The 18,634-nt window shown below is 40.2% G+C and overlaps 1 protein-coding gene and 1 pseudogene across 1 annotated transcript in view; one reads left to right on the forward strand and one right to left on the reverse strand.

Annotated features, from left to right (window-relative positions):
• The window catches only part of PARN (poly(A)-specific ribonuclease), a 199,364-nt gene that overhangs the window by 176,870 nt on the left and 3,860 nt on the right, over positions 1-18,634 (forward strand). Inside the window, exon 23 of the mRNA XM_032242717.1 lies at positions 11,075-11,268. Within this exon, the coding sequence (XP_032098608.1) occupies positions 11,075-11,268 (194 nt within the window). The remainder of the gene's footprint in view (positions 1-11,074; positions 11,269-18,634) is intronic.
• LOC116526439 lies at positions 8,562-8,926 on the reverse strand (annotated as a pseudogene).

Here is an 18,634-nt window from a genome sequence, read left to right on the forward strand (position 1 = left end):
GTAGCTAGGATTACAGGCACGTACCACAATGCCCAGCTATTTTTTGTATGTTTAGTAGAGACAAGGTTTCACCATGTTGGCCAGGCTGATCTTGAACTCCTCACCTCAAGTGATTTGCCCGTCTCAGCCTCCCAAAGTGCTGAGATTACAGGCGTGAGCCACTGTGCCCAGCCCCAAGACTCAAATTCTTTACTAGAAATAAGAATCTTGGTTTGTCAGTGATTTCTGAGGGTCTGGCTTCCAAGCTGAGCATAGGTTGTCCAACATCCTCCCCTCTCCTACCTAGATCGAGCCCCAAAACACAGAAACAGTCATGCTCATGGAATTCAAATTTACTGTAAGAGTTTGTGGATACAATAAAAAGGCATTTCTAGCTCCGACTTAGCGGATCTCTCTACCTTATTTTGCCGTGTGAGGTAGTTTGCACAGTGGGACATTCCTTCAATCCCTTAGCTACATCTAGTAGGGAATGTGTTTTCATTCAGCCTAGCAGGAGAAGCTGAGTGTACACAGGAATGTAAACTTATTAATACTGTTTCTAATTCAGGATGAAATAAGCAGTTTGTTGTTTGTCACTTGCATTATTGCTTTTGGGGAGAGAGCTTTCACTTATTTATTTCATCCATTCAGCAAACCTTAGCCAAGAACTTACTCTGTGCCAGGCCCTGTGGCAGTTACAGAGAGTACAAGCAGTGTAAGAGCCCGCTCTCATGGACCATACATTCTGGAGGCAAAGAGAGAGAATAGATAAGTAAGGACATAAATAAGAAGCAAGTCAGAGGCGAGTAGGAGGAGGAAAATAAAACAGGGCAGGGAGATGAATGTGACAGGGTAAACGGCTGTTTGGGCTCCTCCGTGGGGGTTAGGGGGTCTCTTTTCAGTTGAGACCAGCACAGTGAGGAGATCTGGCCCTAGAGGTTGTAAAGCAGTGGCAAGAACATTGACCTTGGAGTGCAGTCTGAGACCCACCTGCCCAGCTGCAGTACCTGGGGGAGGTCATTTACCCTGAAGATGAGGTTTCCTTTCTGCAAAATGGGAGTGTACATGTGTCCAGCTTCAAAGGGTCATATACAGTTACCAAATGAGAGAATGATATAAACAGAAGCCCTTTAAAATGAAAGGGGACTGGTATTTTATACAGCAGCATGAACGTTCCAGCCAACTAAAGGACTTGCTATACCTATATCTTTAAGACTTACCATAGGCCAGGCATGGTGGTTCATGCCTGTAATACCAGCACTTGGGGAGGCCAAGGAGGGAGGATCACGTAAGCCCAGAAGTTCAGAACCAGCCTGAGCAACATAGCAAGACCCCCATCTCTACAAAAAAAAAAAAAAAAAAAATTAGGCATGGTGGTGCGTGCCTGTAGTCCCAGTTACTCAGGAGGTGGAGGTGGGAGGATCACTTGGGCCTGGGAGGTTGAGGCTGCAGTGAGTTATGATTACACCATTGCACTCCAGTCCAGGTAACAGAGCCAGACCCCATCTCTTTTTTAAAAAACAAAAACAAAAACAAAAAACACTTACTTTAAAACTGCGGTAATACAGTGTGGGGCTGGGTAAGAAAAGAGAGATGTAGTGGAACAGAATAGAGAGTCCAAGAATACAGCCACACGTGTGATCAGTTGATTTCCCATAGTTTTTCCATGAAAGAATTCCTTCTTGGCATTTATAGACATTTGTCTCTTATTCCAGATTGTGAGAAAAATCAGTCAAGAAATAAGGAAAAAGGAAAAATCCTGCAAGAATTAAAGTTTTAGCAGCCAACATGGGTATCACTAGTTTAAAGGAATTCCCCAGCCTCAGGTGAAAGGCAAGAGCACAGTCAGCAACACTTGGAGTCAGAGATTAAGGTCGTCATTTTCAGCAACATATAGGAGAGAAGGAGTCACAGTCCAGTCAAGTCATTCTTCGTTGTCACTGTCACCGTATTGCAAGTGTGTGTTTATGGCCCTGCCTGCTGTTAACAGTGAGTCATTCTTCTCAAAAATCTACTGAGTTTATGCACATGAGTACACGTCACAAAATCCTGCAACTCTTGTTTGAAGATAGAAGTTTTGGCAGCAGCCCTTAAGTTGGTAGCTTTGAAGCGTGATTCCTATGTTGTGCTGTTAACCTTGCTAGGATAGCCAAACGTTACATTACATTAGCTCATAGAATCCAATCATGTTCACTGGTGTTTTTCCGTGTTTGAGTGTTTAATGAAGGCTACAGTTCTTTTTAAATACTTTTACAGGAGAGATGTAAAGAGAAGATGTGTGAGTATGATTGTGGAATACTGTTAATGTGAAATCAGATGATATAAAATTTGAATTTGGAAAAGCAGGATCAATTTTAAGAGCAAAATCAAGGCAAGGAGACAATATTTTCAAAACTAGGAAAGGAAATGGACTTATATAAAGCTGTATGTAGTCTGAAGCCCAACTGCAATTTGCTTTGGACACACTCTGAAGGGTTTGACCATCATTAACATAACATGAAAGAAGCTTTTTGACATTTGAAATATTTTTCATGAAACAGATATTAACAATTAATGCTTGTGTGTTTTTAAGTATCATTTAAGAATAACTTTTAAATACTAAATATTTGTGGCATCTTTCAGTTTTTAAATGATATTTATTTGGCATTCATTTGGTGCTATTGTGTTTGTCATGTTTTCTGTTACCAAATGTCTATATCAGGTAGAGGTTGTTTTTACATGTTATTGAAATATATGCTTTTCTCACAGTGTGTTGGTTCATAATAGTAACCTGTGCATATATTATTATATCTTACTTTATAGAACTGACGCCTGAAACTTTTAGTATAACTGTATCACATAAAAGTGACTTGCTATTTATAACTCATTATTCAAAAACATATAACACAGTGCTATTAAAAATGCAGAATATTTTATGATTTGGGAATTCTGAATTTCTCATTGCTGAATCTGGAAGCTAATAACTATTGAGAATTTGGAAAAACCAAAAATTCCTGACAGAGGTACCGGTAATCCAGTAGGCGAAGGAAGGTTTTGTCTTCCTTCGCCTTCTAGATTACCGGTACCTCTGTCAGGAATACAGTACCGAAACAACTGGGTAACTATGCCCATAACCGCATTTCTGTTCTTATGCTACACCACATTTAAAATGAACTTGAAGCGACTCATAGAACAAAATGGAAGAACTAAAGTGATACCACTGTTAGAAGAAAAAAAATGGAAACCTTAGTATCTTGCATTAGGCAAAGATTTCTTAGATATGACCAAAAAAAGCATAAAAGAAAAATATGGATAAATTGGACTTATAATTAAATCTTCTTTTCTTCAAAAGATACTATTAAGAAACTGTGAAGAGAAGGCACACACTGGAAAAAATATTCTTTTCCTTTTTTTCCTTTTAAATAGAGGGAGATTCACCATGTTGCCCAGGCTGGTCTTGAACTCCTGAGCTCAAGCGTTCACCCACTTCAGCCTCCCAAAGTGCTGGGATTACAGGCATCAGCTACCATGCCTGACCAAAATTATTTAAACTGAATATCTAATAAAACAGTTGTATCTACATACAAAATAGTTGTATCATAATCATATATACTCTTATAATATATACTCGGCAATTCAGAAAACAACCCAGTTTCTTGAAAAGGTGGATGAGGTCAGAAAATTTCAAAGATTCTTCAAAGAAGATATACAAATGGCCAATAAATAGTTTGGCAATTTCTTGTAAAGTTAAATTGCAAATGCATTTCCATATATCACCCAGAAATTCTTCTAGGATCTTTGAAAAATAAAAACTTAATGTTTTTAATAGTAAAAGCTAGCTTTTACCTAAATGTTCCTAGCGGTATTATTTATCATGACAAAAAGTTGGAAGCAGCCCAAAGGTCCATCAGCTAGTAAATGAATAAATTCTGATACAGCCATACTATGAAATACAGTACTAATACTAACAGCCATGTGGCTGACTCTCAAAGTATTATGCCAAGTGAAAATAGTCAAAAGACTAAATATTGTGTGATTTCATTCATATGAACTTCCAGAAAAGGCAAAACCACGTAAATAGGACGATAAGCAGATTAGTGGTTGCTGTGACAATGTGTATTAAGTGCAAAGTGACATGAGGAATCTTTTTAGGAAAAGGGCATTGTTATATATCTCAATTGTAGTAATAGTTACATGGTTATATGCAATTCCCAAAGTTAACCAAACTACTTTTAAAACAAGTGAATTCCATTGCATGTAAATAATACCCTGATTTAAAATAGGGGAAAATGTTCCTATGGCAGCCAGATTTTTGTTAATTGCTTTATGGAAAAAGGTATTTGTAGAGGTTTGAAAATACGGCTTTTCTATAAGCAAACATTTTTTCTACTAAAAGCAAAAAACTAACGAAGATGTTTACCCTTGTAGAATTTGTTGGATAGTTGACGGTAACTTAACTTTTAGCAAAATACTAGTCAAAGTTTAATGTTCAATTTTAACATACCAAGCTGTGTCTGTGACATTTTAATTAATTACCACTTCTTAACAGTGGATTTAAATGTCCACTTCATATTCATTATAAACTAGCTCACTTTGTACACTATAAATCTGTATGCAAAATGAGGTCATATGAATGGGAGATTGTTTTGCCTCTCATTTTACCTTTCGACATTTAAAATCAGTTAATAAAAGAATGCCTCCTCAACATGCATGTATTGAGAGTGCTGCATAGGCATGTGCACACACACATGCGTGCACAGCAGTACTTTCCAAATATATAAAGAATCACATTCGTAAAGGCAGTATTACATATATCCAGTTTTTAATGTATAATTAAAACTCTTTGATTTAAAACTGCCATAGTTAAGTTATATGGGATATAATCACAGCTTTTATTTTCATTAAAGGATAGCAGGTCTTACATATATATAGATACAGAAGCATTATAGGAAATAAACTAATTCCACATATATCTGAGAGCTTTCTCAGGCAGGATGCCCAATAACCATTAGCTTCTCCTAGGAAGCAAAAGACTTACTTGAGAGCAGAAACTACAGATAAGCAATTAAGTAATATGTTGTAGACCAGGCGTTGTGGCTCACACCTGTAATCTCAGCACTTTGGGAGGCTGAAGCAAGCTGATCTGTTGAGGTCAGGAGTTCGAGGCCAGCCTGGCCAACATGGTCAAACCCCATCTCTACTAAAAATAAAAAAATTAGCCAGGCATGGTGGCACACACCTGTAATCCTAGCTACTGGTAAGTTGAGGCATGACAATCACTTGAACCTGGAAGGTGGAGGTTACAGTGAGCCAAGATTGTGCCACTGCACTCCAGCCTGGGCAATGGAGTGAGACTCTGTCTCAAAAAAAAAAAAAGAAAAAGAAAAAGAAAATATGTTGTAAATTAATTGAGAAACTGTTCAGGAAAATGCTTTGTAAACTTAAAAGTTGTATAGGAACAAGAGCCCTGCAGAAGCACATCTGGCATAGTCCCTGTTGCATAGTAGACATCAGATGTTTATGGAGAGGAGCATTACAGATGCATCGGCCTTGTTGGCCAAAAATACCATAGTAACTTGTGGTTAGGATACAAACCAATGTATTCTAGTAAGTGCCTTCAAAATCATTGCTTGCAGTTAATGCTGAAGTTAATTATTCTCCATGTCCATGGAATAGCCACATGATGCTATGATATGAGGTAGTGATTGTTATTGTTGTTGTTTGAGAAAGGGTCTCACTCTGTCACCCAGGCTGGAGTGCATTGGGACGATCACAGCTGACTGCCACCTCCACCTCCCAGACTCAAGCAATCCTATTTTAGCCGCCCAAATAGTTAGGAATACAGGCATGCCATCACTGTGCCCAGCTAATTTGTTTTTGTTTTGTTTTGAGACAAGAGTTTTGGCACATTGCCCAGGCTAGTCTTGAACTCTTGGGCTCAAGCATTCTTCCTGCCTTGGCCTCCCTAAGTGTTAGGATTACCAGTTTGAGCCACCATACCCAGCCAAGATAAGAGTTTTGATGAAACCATACTCCTATAAAGACACAGGGCATTAATACCACCCCAGAAAGTTCCCTCACGTTCCATCAGTCAATCCCTGCCTACCTTCCCACACCCACCATTCTTCTGAATATTTTTCTCCGAAGATTAGTTTAGACTTTTCTGGAATTTTATATAAATGTGTTTACAAAATACCCACTCTTTCCTGTGAAGACTTCATTCACTTAGAGTGTTTGAGATTCATCCATGTTGTTGGAGGTAATAGTAATTCATTTTTTATTGCTGAATTATATTTCATTGTATGAATATAGCCCAGTTTGTTTATCCATTCTCCTGTTGATGCACTGCTCCAAGTTTCAGTTTATTATAAAAAACAAGGTGAATGAGTTAAAGTTCTCTTGAGATAGCCAAGCAGGGTGTTTCGGAAGCATGGAAAGGAAAGAACACCAAATAGGGCTTGGGAACATTCCCAGAGGAGAGTCATGTTGAGCAGGAAGAGATGAGCGGTAGGGTCTTAGCATGAATAGTGACATTGAAATGGGAAGCGTGGTATATATTTGGGCTGTTAAGCTTCTGGTGGGATGTCAGGCATGTGGGAAAGTAAGGACGATGGGCTTCGTTAGGTAAACCTAGATAGTCTCTGCTGCTTGGCCGCCTAGTGAAAGATAGACCAGGAAAGCAGATTGGGCCCAGATGACAGAGGATCCTGGATGCTGTGCCAAGCAGTTTAAATTTAGGTTTATAGTGGAGAGTCGTAGTTTTTCTTTCCCTTCCCTTACGTATTGATGTAGAATCATGGATTCCTATTTTTTTTCAATGATGCAGAATTTATTACTGTTTTCTAATAAATTAGAGGGCACACTTTGTCCCAGATTTGGCCAGTGGGAGTCAGTCCTTTCCTTTCAAGCTAGTTCCTAGTTCCCTGTGACATGCCTAAACATTTTTTACTTTTTGGCTTTGCAAAATATTTTAGACTCATTTTATAATTTATCTCCCTTGACCCTAGAATTAACCACTTATTCAGGAGCCCTGGTTCCTTTTAGTGAGGTATTAGAAACTAAAATCTGGAAAGCAGATACGCTCATTGTTACTGGTGTGTCTCTACTTCTAGGTCCTTTCTGTAGACAGAGCTGGGAATTTTGTGCCTGGATAGATAGGGTTACCTATCCCTGCATAAATATACGTGCATATATGTGTGTATACATAAATATGAACACATATACACATACTTATTTTAGAAATCACAAGCCCAAATCCTTATCTCCAATTTCAGTCTATCCCTCCAGGGTTCTTTTTTATCTTCCCTTATTCCAAAATTTTTATGTCTGTCTTCCAGAAACATCAGCATATTTACTGATTTATTCAGTGCCATCATGCAGCTAAGTGTTTTCAGAATTGCTTCACTCATTCTACTACAGAAGCAAACCTACTAAAGGATTCAGGATTTGTTTGCCATTCTCTCCCACGCCCTACTCAAGAATGGGAATATCAGGTTCATAAGTTGTTCTTTTGCACTTGGCTTTTTACACATATTTTACTGGAAATCATTCCATAATCATTTTCAGTTCTTTGAGATCTTCATTCTTTTTTGTAACTGCTTAGTAGTTCATTGATTGTACGCACTGTTGTGTATTCAACGCGTTTTCTATGCTTAGACATTTAGGTACTTTGCAGTATTTTGCAATTCTAAATAATGCTATATTGAATAACTTGTACATATATATTTGCCTTGTAGGAGGTATATCTTCTAAATTCCTGGAAATGTATGTAGTTTTGTTAGATATTGCCACACTCCCTCCATAAGAGTAAGTTGTACCATTTTGCATTCTTACCAGCAATGTATGAAAGGACCCTTTCCCCCAATCTACAATGGAGTATATTATCAAGCTTTTGAAGGTTTTTGCCAGTCTAAAAACCTAGTGGGTGAGAAGTGATATTTCGTTGTTGTTTTATTTTGCATTATGAATGGAGTTGAGCACCTTTTCATGTGTTTAAGGAGTGTGTGTAATGAGCTGTTTATTCATAGCTTTTTCAGTTTTCGTTGTCTATAGGACTTTTGGTCTTTCTTTTTCTCTTCATGTTTGAGTTATTATTTGTTAGGGGCATTAACCCTTTATCTGCGATACATGTTGCAGATATTTCCTCCTGGTTTGTCATTTGTCTTTGCTCACGTTATTTATTGCCCTATAAAACATGTTTACATTTATGAAGTCACATTTACAAATCCTTTATTATGTCTGGATTGTAAGACATGGCAAGAAAACCTTTTTCTACACCTAGATTTGGAAGCATTCACTCGTGTTTTCTTTGAGTACCTGTGAAGTTGCCTTTTTTGCATTTAGAAAGCTAATGCCTTTGGTATTTATTCTTTTATACGGTATGAAGACTGGTTCTAATTTTATCATCTTCTGCTTGTCCCAACACTATTTTTTTAAAGTCTGTCTTTGCCCCAGTATTTAGACATACCACCATTATCATACAGTAGATTTCTACGTACATTTGGGGCTATTTCTAGACTTTGTATTTCACAAAGTGTTTTTTTTTACAAGTCTTATTTTATTCAGATAGCAATCTGATCGTACATGGTCCAACAATGCTCAAATAATAAATCACATATAATCAGATGTTAAAGATTGCTCTTCAAACATTATAGCCAATGATGCCACACTTGCCTATGATCTCCTCGACATAAAACCACATCAAGCACCTCACCAAACGGTCCAGCACAGCTTCCTTAACTGTGAGTTGTTTGAAGCTACCAGTCTGGGCATTATTGACTGTTTTTCAGGCTCTGAAAAGCTCTAGGGATCTCAGCAGGGGTAAGAGGAATCAGTTCAACCTTGGCATAGTACTAAAATGTGGCCAGTTGAGGCTTTGAATAAGTCACAACAGTGTTCGCCAGCGCCAGGGTCTTCTCCACAAGGTTATGGATAAATTGGGCCATGGTTCTTGGGTGGAAAGTCCGTCACCCTGGAAGGCCAGCTGAATGTCACACCCTGGAAGGACCCGCTGCAGGATCCCCTTCACAAAATATTTTTAATGCCTGTGGTTCTAGCTGAGTTTTCATTAAATATTTATGTCTCAGAGGCTACCAGGTTCCTGAATTTACAGTGCAAAGGAATTTTTAGGCCTCTTCCCTTTTCATGATGGAAGAACCCTTACTATCTTATACTTTCTGAATTTTCTAAATTTTCTGAAATCAGTAAAATTTTTTTAGTCTTTAAAAAATCTTCTTAAAGGTATTATCAGTTTTTTTTGTTTTTTTTTTTTTTTTTTTGAGACGGAGTCTCGCTCTTGTTACCCAGGCTGGAGTGCAATGGCGCGATCTCGGCTCACCGCAACCTCCGCCTCCTGGGTTCAGGCAATTCTCCTGCCTCAGCCTCCTGAGTAGCTGGGATTACAGGCACACACCACCATGCCCAGCTAATTTTTTGTATTTTTAGTAGAGACGGGGTTTCACCATGTTGACCAGGATGGTCTCGATCTCTTGACCTCGTGATCCACCCGCCTCGGCCTCTCAAAGTGCTGGGATTACAGGCTTGAGCCACCGCGCCCGGCTATTATCAGTTTTTAAACAGTAAACTTTAGCATAAATTTTTAACCGTTCCCCCCCGCAAAACATTACCATTGATATCATCCCTTTTTTTTTTTTTTCAGAGTCCCTCAATTCAGAGATGTTTCAGAAAGCTCTCTATAATAGACATGAAAAAGAGGACAAATGAAAGGCTGGCCAGCCCAGTAGTAAGAGGAAGTGTGCTCCAGCCTCTTCTGCTTCGCATGCCTTAGAGATGCACCAGGAAGGCAGTGTGTTCTCCTCCTCCATCCTCTGAGTGTACCGTCAAGTGCAGTTGGCAGATTCAGGGAAGATGTTCAGTGCAGGAGTGATGTGGAGGAACTTGAATATTTGGGTAGCCAGCGTTTTTTATATAGAACGTTTTAAAATAGTCGCGTCCTAGCTGGGCATGGTGGCTCACGCCTGCAATCCCAGCACTTTGGGAAGCTGAGGCTGGCAGATCACTTGAGGTCCAGCATTCAAGACTAGCTTGGCCAACATGGTGAAACCTCATCTCTACTAAAAATACAAAAATTAGCTGGGCGTGATGGCAGGTGCTTGTAATCCCAGCTATTTGGGAGGCTGAGGCAGGAGAATTGCTTGAACCCAGGAGGCAGAGGCTATAGTGAGCCAAGATTGCACCACTGCTCTACAGCCTAGGTGACAGAGCAAGACCCTGTCTCAAAAATAAATAAATAAAATTTAAAAGTACCCACCTCCTAGGAAAGGCTGGTAGGATCAGTTCATCGCTCTCACTCCCCACCCTCCCCACGTGCTTGAATGGCCTTTCCTAAATAGAATGCCTTGAATTTATTTTAGGCTTTTCATAACTTGGGGGCTATAATGAAAAAATCTCTAAGACCCATTTAGAGGAGAAAGGACTCAATGTTTATGTGTTATGTGGACGCTGTTTTTATCTAGTTATATTTCAGATAATATTTTCTTAAGGAAAAATCAGGACACATAATCTGATTTAATTCAATATGTCAAATCCTATAAAGCTTTCAAAATGAAACCAGATTTAATTATACATTTAACAAGTCATCTTTTTGGAAAAGAAGAGGATTACATGAAGGTGGGGTATGCCCTGTAACTATATCCAAGTTTTAAGCCGTGGGATAGCAGACCGATTCAAGAATTCTGCATTTCTGCTGTTTATCCATTAGGCAGTCATTGAAGGGAATAATGCTATCTTCTGACTTAATGTAATCAAAACTATTATTTTGTTATAGTATCTCTGCTATTCTATTCTGTTGCAATAGTTTTTTCACAATAGAGACTAGGAACTTTTACAAATGTGTTCTTGAGCACTCGGAACAGCTTAGATTTGTATGTATTTACAAGCATAATTTAGGACTTTTTTCTGAATAAGCGTGTTGTAGGTAAACTTTCAGACTTCAGTTCATAACAAGGTCTTTACTTTTTACACACAGGCAGCAGCTGCCCATGTTGTTGATGGCTGGCTAAGTGTTAATAGAATTAAGAGTATTAAAATATTTTTATAGACTAGTCTTCCTGTAACTCTCGGCACCTTTCATGTTGTTCCACTTTTTGCATTTCAGTTTTACAGCTCCCAGCACAGTAGGAAAGAGAAATTTGAGTCCTAGTCAAGAGGAAGCTGGCCTGGAGGACGGAGTGTCGGGGGAGATTTCCGACGCTGAGCTTGAGCAGACCAATTCCTGTGCAGAGCCCCTCTCAGAGGGAAGGAAAAAGGCCAAGAAATTAAAAAGAATGAAGAAGGAGCTTTCTCCAGCAGGTTTGTGTTGGATCTTGCCGAAGTTCTGGGGCTGTGGACTCTTTAAATGCTCTAGAATCTCCTATTTTGGGGGAGAAATTATAGCAAGGCTTCACTTGGTGGCAAAGCCCATGTAGTCTTCCACAAGAGAAGATATTTTTAGGATCAATTTAATTTAATTTGAGGAATCCTAAAAAGCTCTGGCTCGGGTGGCGTAAGGCCTGGGGGGGTCTCCTTGTTAAAGATGGCTAGTCTATTTTGGTAATCTCTCTCTCCTCCATGGTGTAGAGGTTTTGCTGATGTGTTTAAAGCAGCCTCAATATTTAAAATGTGCATTTAAATGTGCGCAGAGGCCCCTCCTACATGCTATTTTCAGTAGCAGAGTTTTCACTGTTTCCAGCAAAACCCCCAGGCAACCTGGTTCTCTCCTAAGCAGAATTATATAAGAAGGAAAGGAGACAGGAAATTAGCACCTGTTGAGAGCCTACTACATGCTAGACGCTGTAGTAGGAGCCATTTCTCTCCTTATTTCATTTTCACCATAGTCCTGAGGTGGGAATCATCATCCTTATTTGAGTGAAGCAGATGCCTGGGCTGAGGGAGGCTAATGTGCAGGGCCATGCTGCTCATAGGAAGCACAGCCAGAAGGCAGACCCAGGCCCACATGAGCCGAATCCCATGTCCTTTCCACCCCACAGATATGCCTAACTCAGCCCTTCATGCTCGCATGCCACGCAGGGCCAGAACAAGAGGCCAGAAGTGTGTCTTGTCAGTCAGCACATGAAAAAGGCTGTTCCCTGCTGCTGGGGGCCGTCCAGCAAGGCACCAGTCACAGTGACAGTAATCGTAGCCACTGTTGACTGAGTGCTTACTAAGGGGCCAGCACAATGCTTAATGTGTAACAGAAATTCTTTCATGTAATCCTGGAGACTGTCATCATTATCCTTCTTACAATGAAGAAAACAGAGGCCTTGGGGTTATGTGAGTTGCCCAAGGTTCTAGAGCCATTTAGTCTGTCCTATAAGAAAGCCGATGAGGCTGGGCTTGGTGACTCATGCCTGTAACCCCAGCATTTTGGGAGGCCAAGATTGCTAGATCACTTGAGGTCAGGAGTTCGAGACCAGCATGGCCAACATAGCAAAACTACGTCTCTACTAAAAATACAAAAACTATTCTGTTATAAAGACACATTCACACATATGTCCATTGCGGCACTGTTTACAATAGCAAAGAATTGGAACCAACTCAAATGCCCATCAAGGATAGACTGGCTAAAGAAAATGTGGCACACCATGGAATATTGTGCAGCTGTAAAAAAGGATGAGTTCATGTCCTTTGCAGGGACATGGATGAATCTGGAAACCATCATTCTCAGCAAACTGACACAAGAACAGAAAACCCGACACTGCATGTTGTCACTCATAAGTGGGTGTTGACCATTGAGAACACATGGACACAGGGAGAGGAACATCACACACTGGGGTCTGTTGGGGGGTGGGGGGCTAGGGGAGGGATAGCAGGGGGTAGGGAGGTTGGAGAGGGATAACATTAGGAGAAATACCTAATGTAGGTGAAGGGGGGGATGGAGGCAGCAAACCATCGTGGCATGTGTATACCTATGTAACAGTCCTATAAGATCTGCACATGTACCCCAGAACTTAAAGTATAATTAATATATATATGTATGTATGTATGTATGTATATATATATATATATATATATATATATATATATATATATAAAATATAAGAATTAACCAGGTATGGTGCATTCCCGTAGTCCCAGCTGCTCAGGAAGCTGAGGTAGGGGGACCACCCAATCCCAGAGAGGTCAAGGCTACAGTAAGCCAAGATCTCCAGCCTGGGCAACAAAGTGAGACCCTGTCTCACATACACACACAAAAAAAGAAAGCCAGTTCCTTTAACCAAGGTTATATGTTGAGAGACACTGACCCAGACACAATTATAATCATTCTCCTTTGTCTTGTATTGTGACAGTTGTCACAGTTAGCAGAACTAACAGTCAAATCAAAGGAAAGTAGTAGTCAAGCGGTGGAACTCGATTCATACCCAACCTGTGAATTCACTGTTTTAATTCATCCCCTTTTGCATGTGGACTGATCTGACTGTGGGGAGTTTTCTGAATCTCACTGATATTAACGAAATCAGACAAGCAGCAAAAATGTCACATACGCTTTTTATACATTATGCTGAAGCTGAATTTCAACAGAAAACTTAAACTCGTGTTTGAAGCCTGGATTGTCTATTTTAACTGTCTCCTTGACTCTGGGTGTCTCCCTTTACTTATTTCCTCTCCTATCCCTAAATTAACTGTTGGAGAGCAGCCAGGCATGATGGCTCACACCTATAAACCCACTGCTCTGGGAAAATGAGGCAGGAGGATGGGGGGCCCAGGAGTTTGAGACCAGCCTGGGCAATATAATGAGACCTTGTCTCTACAAAAAAAATTTTTTTTAAATATTAGTTGCATGGGCCTGTAGTCCCAGCTACTCAGGAGGCTGAATCGGGAGGATTATATAAGCACAGGATTTTGACATCAATGAGCTATGATTGCATCACTGCACTCCAGCCTGGGGGACACAGCAAGATCTTGTCTCAAGAAAAAAAAAAGTATTGGAGAAGTTTTTAATCTGCAGCATCCTTAGTCTTCAAATTTGATCCCTTTATTACCACTGTCATGTTTTATGTGCTCAACAAATGTTAAAATAATAAATGTCAGCATGATTTCTAGAGATCATACTCGACAGGATTTAGAGGGTTGGGGGAGTTCCCCTGTTGTATTCCTGTCCTTTGTATCTGTCTCTTCTGGATTTTTTTAGTTTATTACTTCTTAGGGACAAGCTTTTTGTTTTTCCCTTCTTTATCAGCATAATCTGAAAAATATATTAAAATAACTAATAATAGACTGCTTTAATAGATTAGTCCTTTTATAGCTTTCATCGTTTTAAGTGAAAACTTTCTATAAGTTATTTAGGGTTTTGAATTTATAATACTGTAATTAAAATGGGGATTTTTTTCCCCTCCCATTGACAGTAAAGCTGTCACTGCCACAAGATTTGAGCTAAAAAGAAAAAAATTATAGATTTTGTACTTCTTTGTTAGCGCTGCCAAAAAAAAAGAGAGAGAAGCAGAGAGACAGAGAGGAAGAGACATCTTGACAACTTTTAATAGAATCAGAGAACTTGAGTGAATCGGGCTTTCTTCTGGAGCACCATTCATGGAGCACGACCCCTGACGGTGCCAGGTGGAAACTTAATGGATCCTTTCCACCTGGTTTGTTTTCAGTGTTTAATCCTATTAGTATCAGCAGGATGTAGGTCAGAATATCAGGTGCGGAACCTGTGGAATCAACCAATTTGGCTTGCTCATTTACTTTAATAAGGTCCTGTAATGAGTGAGAGTACAAAGTTCAAACCCTGTTAAGGGTCTGCATTTAACTCTCAGAGGTATTTAGAGTGTGCCAGGAGCCTCGAGGGCCTGGTTCGGGTGGTGGTGGGAACTGTATTAGAGTGCTAGGCATGGCGTGAAAGTGTGTCCAAACCTAAACAGTGCTGAGGAGTTGGGTCTGAGCTCTGGTACTCAGAAGGGCTTCTCAGCAGGTACTCAGCACATCCTCAGGTGCACTGGCAATGAGGCCATGAAAGGTATAAAATACAAGGGTATTTTCTGTTCTCCAAGGAGGAAGTAGCAAAAATTAGGATGCTGGAATATTCTGTGTTGTAGCAATCCCAGAACAATTGGTGCTCAACAAATACCACACAAAACGAATGTTTAAAAATTTAATCTTGCCGGGCGCAGTGGCTCACGCCTGCAATCCCAGCACTTCGGGAGGCCAAGGCGTGCGGATCACCTGAGACAGGGAGTTCACAATCAGCCTGGCCAACATGGTGAAACCCCGTCTCTACTAAAATACAAAAATTAGCCAGGCAGGCATGGTGGTGCATGCCTGTAATCCCAGCCACTCAGAGGCTGAGCCTGGAGAATCGCTTGAACCCATCAGGCGGAGGTTGCTCTGAGCCAAGATCATGTAGTGCCATTGCACTCTAGCCGGGGCAACAAGAGCAAAATTCGGTCTCAAAAAAAAAATTAATCTCTGTATCTGTTCTTTTTCTTTCAATTTTTTTCTTGACCTAAGCACATGAACTTGTAGTATACATTTTGATATCGAAGATACATTACAAATTAAGTACTAGACCCAGTCCCAGATAACAAAATAACATAAATAGCAGAATAAATAACTCTTCATTAGGTTTATACTATGAGACAGTGTGCTAGGAACATCTTTTATTGTCTTATCTAGACCCTTGAAACATGCAGTAAGGCATAGATCTTATTTCCCCATTGTACAGAGAAACTGAGGCTCAGAGTTGCAGACTTAAAGTATCTAACTGGCATGTGGGAGGCTGGGGAAACGCATCCAAACTTAAGAGGAAATGAAGGATCCTTTACGAAGGTGTTTCTTGTAGCTGTTCTAGATCAGAAACAATTACCAATCTAGACTTCATAGAAATCCAAGTGGGATAGAAATCCAGGCTCACGCCTGTAATCCCAACACCTTGGGTCAGGAGTTCGAGACCAACCTGGCCAACATGGTAAAACGTGTCTCTACTAAAAATACAAAAATTAGCCGGGAATGGTGGTGCCTCCAGCTACTCAGAAGGCTGAGACAGGAGAATCGCTTGAGCCCAGGAGGCAGAGGTTGCAGTGAGCTGAGATTGCACCCTGCACTGCAGCCTGGGCAACAAGAGCAAGACTCCATCTCAAAAGAAAAGAAAAGAAAAATCCAAGTGACCACTCTCCTACTCTCCTTCAGGGCTTCTAGTTTATGTATATATTATGTACTCAGCAATTCTTTTTCTGCTAAGTGTGGTTGTTTGGATCCTGTTTTCAGGAGGTAAATGAATGTGTAAGTCCCCTCCTTTTCTGTTTATATGACGATGTTGATTGGCAGTGCCAGCCACTTTCCATCTGAGCGGTTCTAGGTACGTACTCAGTTGGTGTGCAAAGGAAAACTATTCTGCATGCCATTAATGCTGGAATAAAGTGTCTTTAGGAAATGTGGCTGTTTTCCCAGGTCATGTTTAATTGAAGGATTTCTGTAACCTACTTGTTCTTGTTGATGTATTCCTGGGGCCTGGAGAAACCCAGTTCACCCCCTCACTTCCCTGAAAAATCTTGGGGCCGCATGGACAATCTGATGCTGCCCAGGCTGACCATTCTGAAAATGCTGAGGCTGGTCCCTAGCAGCAGCTTCCATCAGCCCCTTAGTCAGACTGTGTTTACAGAGGTGTGCCCAAAGTAGATACATTGACTACTCATGGTTATTTTTTGTCCTGTAAATAGAGACATTGTTCAAAGCCTTTTTTCCCCTAATATTTAAAACAACACGTTAGATCTTTTAAGTGTTTGTTTGCCAAAGAACTGTGAGTTTTATTGGAGTTTGTTTAAAACTCGGACTAACCTACCGTACTTGTCAAGCTTAAACCCTGAGGGTTACCGTATAAAAATTTAGAACCTACCTAGAGCCCCAGTCTCCTAATGCTGTTACAGGTCTCATTAAAGTTAAAAACAATATCTATAGCTGCTGCTGTCAGTCACCTGAGAGACCAGGCTGAGGCAGCTCAGCGACCTCCCAAGGAGCCTTTTAATAACTATGTTCAAGTGTGGTTTGCAGTGAACGTGGCGAAGGAGGTGTGTGCTGCTGTGCAGTGAGGCAGAGGCAGGGCGCTCCACGAGCATTTGGGCCGTCCTTTTCCTCCTGGCAACTCCAGAGTGTCATCAGCCTTGCGGGGAGGGGGCTCACCTTAGTGTGGGAAACCAGCCCCAGGGCATACCCCCTTGAGCATTTCCTAGTTAGAAACTTGTGTGGGGCTTCCCAAAGGACCCTTCTGTATACAGATTTCCACTCCGTGGAAGATGATATAACGGGAAGCTTCCAGTTTCCTGTGCAGTTCCTTAGATTCTGTTTGGGATTCACCTGGAAAAAGCAATGTCTACCCTTTGAGTTTCTCCATTTCAACTCCAGTTAGGTAAAGGGGTAGAAAAGCAGGAACATTCACCTTTTGTGTTACCCACCTTTTAATTTTTTGTTGTTTTGATTAATAAAAATAATGTACTCAGCATGAGAATTTGGAAAATGCAGAAAAATAGGAGAAAATTAAGCCTCCCAGCCCGCCACTTGATGCCATAGTAACAAGCATTCTTGCTCTGTGCAGTCGACCTTGTAACCTGTGTGCAACTTGTATCCTGCGTTTTCCCACTGTAGAAACTCTTGGTCAAATAGTCTTAACTAGAAGCATAGTATTTCCTATTAAAATTTTTTTGTTTTTTTTTTTTTTTAAAAAACATTGTTCTTAGTATCTCTTGCCAGGTCAGCTTCAAAAAGATATAATTTGCACCCAATAAAAGTCATTATTTTCAGGTATACAATTTGATGAGTTTTGACATCTGTGTACAGTCATATAACCACCACTATGATCATGATACAGAACTCCATCACTCCAGAAATTTCCCTCATGCCCCTTTGGAGTCGATCCTCCCCCCAAACCCCAGACAGATCCCAGCAGCCAGTGATCTTCTTTCTGTCCCTGCAATTTTGCCTTTTCCAGAATGTAATATTCCTGGAATCGTGTGCTAGTTAGTTAGCCTTTTGAGTCTTTCATTTAATTCTTTCATGTAGCAGATGCGTTTGAGATCTGCGGTGTTGCACGTATCCTCAGTTCACTCCTTTTTACTGCCGAGTAGTATTCCACTGTATGCGGCTATCACTATTTAGGTTGTTGCCAGTTTTTGGCAACCAGGAATCAAGCTGCTATGAATGTTGTGTTCAGGTCTTTGTATGAATTAACTTTTCATTTCCTTTGGGTAAATATCTAGGAGTAGAATTGCTGGGTCATATGGTAACTGTATATTTAACTTTATAAGAAACTGATGCACTCGTTTCCAAAGTAGCTTTACCATTTTGGATTTCCCCCAGCAGGATACAGGATTTCCGCTCACTCTGCACCTTCACCAGTACTTGGTATTATATGCACACCCCTTTTGCTTGTTTGTTCAGCATTTCTAATGGGCATGTAGTGGTATCTCATTGTGGCTTTGGTTTTTATTTCCCTAATGGCTAATAAGCGTCTTTTCATGTGATGATTTGCCACCTGGATTTCTTATTTGGTGAAATTCCTTCTCAGAGCTTTTTTCCCTTTTTTCATAGGGTTTATTTTCTGACTGCATTTTTAGAGCTCTTTATAGATTTTGGATACAAGTTCTTTTAAGTGTTTTACAAATACATTCTTCTAGATTGGCTTTCCATTCTTTTAAGTGTCTTTTTTGAAGAGTGGAAGGTTTAAATTTTGATGCAGTCTAGTTTATCA

The sequence above is a fragment of the Sapajus apella genome, unplaced genomic scaffold, assembly GCF_009761245.1.
Source record: "Sapajus apella isolate SASKATOON/1434 unplaced genomic scaffold, GSC_monkey_1.0 scaffold51, whole genome shotgun sequence".
In the NCBI taxonomy this organism is placed as follows: domain Eukaryota; kingdom Metazoa; phylum Chordata; class Mammalia; order Primates; family Cebidae; genus Sapajus; species Sapajus apella.